Raw genomic sequence first — 5104 nt, forward strand, 5'->3', positions numbered from 1 at the left:
CAATATATCAATATATATATGCTTTTGGTCACATACGCTTTTCATATCCAAGAAAGCACAGTTAAATTAAATGTCATTAACTTTCTCCCTGTAATTTGTTCTATTCAGTATTCAGTTCAGTCGCTCAGTCGTGGCGACTCTTTGCGACCCCATGAACCGCAGCATGCCAGGCTTCCCTGTCCGTCACCAACTCCTGGAGTCCACCCAAACCCATGTCCATTGAGTCGGTGATGCCATCCAACCATCTTATTCCTCTGTCATCCTCTTCTCCTCCAGCCCTCAATCTTTCCCAGCATCAGGGTCTTTTCTAAGGAGTCAGTTCTTTGCATCAGGTGGCCAAAGTATTGGAGTTTCAGTTTCAGCATCAGTCCTTCCAATGAATATTCAGGACTGATTTCCTTTAGGATAGACTGGTTGGATCTCCTTACAGTCCAAAGGACTCTTTAGTACTTTGATCTATTTTAGTTAATTTTCATATATGATTTAAGGCAATCACCCAAATTTTATTAATTGGACCAGTAAATCCAGTTTTCCAAGCAACTTTTGGTGAAAAGATCTCTAATGAATGGCTTTGAGACACTTATGAAAAATCTTTTCTCAAATTTATGCATTTTTTTATAGTTGTCTATTTTATTTGGTTTGTTTATGTCTATCTTCATGCCAGTACTACAACTATAATCTTAAAATCATCATAATTTTATGGCAAATTTTAAATAAGAAACAGCTAGCTATCCAATTCAGAGAAGGAAATGGCAACCCACTCCAGTATTCTTGCCTAGAGAATCCTGTGGACAGAGGAGCCTGGTGGGCTGCTGTCTATGGGGTCACACAGAGTCGGACACGACTGAAGCGACTTAGCCTGCATACATGCATCGAAGGAGAAAATGGGAACCCACTCCAGTATTCTTGCCTGGAGAATCCCAGGGACAGAGGAGCCTGGTGGGCTGCTATCTATGGGGTCTCACAGAATCGGACACGACTGAAGCAACTTAGCAGCAGTAGCAGCCGTTATCCAATTATTTTATAAGATGCTTTTTGTTATATTAAATACCCTAGGGTTTCAAAATAATTTTAGGATGTGTTTTTATATTTCTATTAAAAAAAACCCTCATTCAGACTATGACAGATATTAAAAAATACTTATCATATAAATATCAGGGAAGCGGAGAGATATTACACATGCTTTTTAAAAGTGGTTGCACAGATTCAACAAATATACAGGAGTGCAATGTGGAGGTATTCAGGAAAAGACTGAGCACTGAGAATTGCAGCACTGAGAACTCACTGAAGAGACTGAACAGAGTGACTCCTTTAAATTATACCTGACAATAAGGTTCATTTTAGATCTCACAATATATAGATTAAAATAATATTTGACTTCAAAGAACCTTGGTTTGACACTTTTAAGTGAACAAAACTAAAAAAAAAAAAAAAAAAGCTCCTCAGCATATTTGATAGGTTGCTGGTTTTAGAGGTAAGACTTAGAGATGAACTATGAAAGGGAAATCATATCTTGATAGTAGTAAACACTTATCCCTAATAATATTATACAATGCTTGTATTTACATTGATTTCCTATCAATATATTTTGAATATGGTATCTGAGATTGGTGTTAACTTGAGATTGGATAGGGCACTACAACATTTGTATTCTAATGATCTCATAATTAAATGGTTTTATAACATTAAAAATTTATTGGAAAATATTTTGTTCAAAAATGTTTGTATCTTTATATTTTAATCTTTGGCTCTAAAATAAGACTATTTTTTATAAAATTGATAAGTTCAGTTCTTAATTTAAGAGGTGAAAAATGTGAAATAATATATTTTGGTGAAAATAATAAATTAAAAATACCTTTTTGTTTTAAGCCTAGCTTACTCTTCTGTCTGCCCTTAGGAAAAATTATATGAATGCCTCATGGAAAACTGTAATCAAACATCAACTGATTTCATCTTATTGGGATTGTTTCCCTCATCGAGATTTGGCCTGTTTCTTTTTATTCTCATTGTTCTCATTTTCCTATTGGCTTTATTTGGGAACCTTTCCATGATCCTTCTTATCTTTCTGAACATCCATCTTCACAAACCCATGTATTTTTTACTTGGTCAACTATCCCTAATTGACCTAAATTACATCTCAACCATTGTCCCAAAAATGGCTTACAATTATCTGTTTGGAAATAAATCAATATTATTCATTGGATGTGGGGTACAGAGCTTCTTTTTCTTGACTTTAGCAGGTGCAGAAGCATTGCTCTTGGCCTCTATGGCTTATGATCGGTATGTGGCCATTTGCTTTCCTCTTCACTATTCCATCAAAATCACCAGACGAGTGTGTGTTTTGATGATAATAGGATCTTGGATAATGGGCTCTATCAATTCCTGTGCCCACACCACATATTCCCTCCATATCCCTTATTGCAGATCCAGGGCCATCAATCATTTCTTCTGTGATGTCCCAGCCATGTTGACTCTGGCTTGCATTGACACCTGGGTCTATGAGTACACAGTGTTTGTGAGTACCACCCTCTTCCTTTTGTGCCCTTTCATTGGTATTGTATGTTCCTATGGCCGTGTTCTCTGTGTGGTCCATCACATGAACTCAACAGAAGGGAAGAAGAAGGCCTATTCAACTTGCAGCACCCACCTCACAGTGGTGACTTTCTACTATGCTCCCTTTGTTTACACTTATCTACGCCCAAGATATCTCAGATCTCCAACAGAAGACAAGGTTCTGGCTGTCTTCTACACTATCCTGACCCCAGTGCTCAATCCTGTTATCTATAGCCTGAAAAACAAGGAGGTGATGGAAGCCCTGAGAAGAGCAATTCAGAGAATCTGCTCTGTAAAAATGTAGACAAAGTTTTGGTGTGAATGTTAGTACTTGCATATAAATTCATTTATCATCAGCATTCAATAATTTAAAAGAGTATTTTTCAATTAAATGCCAAGTATAAAATTAATATAGAGGTGAAGAAAGTCAATCATGTTTCAACAAAATTATCTTGCATATATAGAATATCAAGCCTTAATCTTTATATTCTCCATGGTGTTGTTTCCCATCAGTTTTTAATATTTTTCTTCCCTCATATGTTTTCAATTAAAATTTTTCTTTGTCATGAAGTAATAAAAATGGAAATGATTTTAATTAACTGAACTTATTATTCAACAGCATTAGTTCTGTTTACCATTTATTTTACTAAATTTTTAAAACATGTTTTCTGAATGTATTGATCAAATCAAAAGACTTTTTGTTCTGCTCATAGTATTTCTGTAATTACCAGTAACAGTTTTTTTCCTTCCATATGAGGAAACTTTGTTTCTGAGATTTCAACAGACATTCTCAAGTCTTTGCACTGCTCTAAGTGGAAAATGGCAAGTTTATACTTCTTTTAGGGTGGTGGGTTTAATATCCAGCATATCTGGGGATCAAAAATAAGGATGAGAATATGCCAACAGAGACTGAGAAAACTGAAGTTAATTATAGAATTGATGGTTTCAATGATTTAGTCTAATTAGTGAAACTTAGAAATAGCAAGGTCCTTCTTGCAAGCATCCCCACACTTGGAATATTTTACCTCCTAAGTTGCTCCTACTGTTCTTATATTAGATAATGTTTCTCAAATGAGATTTTATTCTCCACTCACTTTATCACATAATTCTATCAAATGAGGTTGGAGAAAGTTAACTTTCAAATCAAATTTAGCCATTCATATTATGATTAGGTTACTTTCCTAAACAGGTTTCCCATTATATTAAATAAAAATCCATCAGCTCTACAGGAAGCTTGGGGCTGGTGCACTGGGATGACCCAGAGGGATGGTATGGGGAGGGCGTTTGGAGGGAGGTTCAGGATTGGGAACACGTGTACACCCGTGGTGGATGCATGTTGATGTATGGCAAAATCAATATAATATTGTAAAGTTAAAAAAAAAATCCATCAGCTTAAGTAAACTTCCAGGGTAAATTGTTATCAAGGATCAAAACAAAAAAGCTCTTTACCTCTCAGAAGTGGCAGGAGAGGGTAGGTTCATATTCTACATAATCTGTATGGCACAGTACAAAGTGAAAATATGTGGCCTCTTGTTTCAAACAGCAAAAAATGATGCATTATTGCTGCTCAAATGTAGTTTTTTCTTCAAATTCATTTCATTAGTTATAAAATGCAATAAAAATTATAAACAACACATTTGTGTCAGAATTTTTTATCTAATGACATAGATATTTGTTTATGTGATATATTTATTGATTGTAAGGTTTGGGGGGTCCACTTTTTCCTGAATTTTCATCTGAATTTATAATTTAGAAACTTTATTATCTATCTACATAACTGAAAGTGATTCCAGACACTTGTGATTTCATTTTTATTATTTTTTTTTGTTTTAAAAGAATCATTCTGCTTATGTTATCAGAGCTATTAGGAATGTTAATAGTTTGTGAAAACACTGAGCCAAAATTATTGATATTTGGCAAAACTAATACAATTATGTAAAGTTTAAAAATAAAATAAAATTAAAAAAAAGAAAACACTGAGCTAAAATTAATAAATTAAATCAAAATATATATTTTTGGACAGAAAGATTTATCAAATCTGGAAACCTCAGCAGTGGCCAGAGGACTGGAAAAGGTCAGTTTTCATTCCAATCCCAAAGAAAGGCAATGCCAAAGAATGCTCACACTACCACACATTTACACTCATTTCACACGCTAGTAAAATAATGCTCAAAATTCTCCAAGCCACACTTCAGCAATACGTGAACCATGAACTTCCAGATGTTCAAGCTGGTTTTAGAATAGGCAGAGGAACCAGCAATTAAATTTCCAACATCTGCTTTATCATTGAAAAAACAAGAGTTTCAGAAAAACATCTTTTTCTGCTTTATTGACTATGCCAAAGCTTTTGACTGTATGGATCACAATAAACTGTGAAAAATTCTTCAAGAGATGGAAATACCAGATACCCTTACCTTCCTCTTGAGAAATCTGTATACAGTTCAGGAAGCAACAGTTAGAACTGGACATGGAACAGTAGACTGGTACCAAATAGTAAAATGAGACATCAAGTCTGTATGTTCTCACCCTCCATATTTAACTTATATGCAGA

The 5104-nt window shown here is 34.7% G+C and overlaps 1 protein-coding gene across 1 annotated transcript; it reads left to right on the forward strand.

The window, feature by feature from the left end:
* The first annotated feature begins 1918 nt into the window (after positions 1 to 1918).
* On the forward strand, positions 1919 to 2883 carry LOC129642173 (olfactory receptor 2L8-like). The gene has a single exon (XM_055566732.1). The coding sequence runs from the start codon at positions 1919 to 1921 to the stop codon at positions 2855 to 2857; it is 939 nt and encodes a 312-aa protein (XP_055422707.1). The 3' UTR covers positions 2858 to 2883.
* Positions 2884 to 5104: the final 2221 nt, after the last annotated feature.

This window comes from Bubalus kerabau, chromosome 1 (genome assembly GCF_029407905.1).
Source record: "Bubalus kerabau isolate K-KA32 ecotype Philippines breed swamp buffalo chromosome 1, PCC_UOA_SB_1v2, whole genome shotgun sequence".
Taxonomy (NCBI): Eukaryota; Metazoa; Chordata; class Mammalia; order Artiodactyla; family Bovidae; genus Bubalus; species Bubalus kerabau.

Bases quoted from the DNA above. Each gene is read 5' to 3' on its own strand.
- LOC129642173 (XM_055566732.1), top strand. From the start codon at position 1,919: ATGGAAAACTGTAATCAAACATCAACTGATTTCATCTTATTGGGATTG.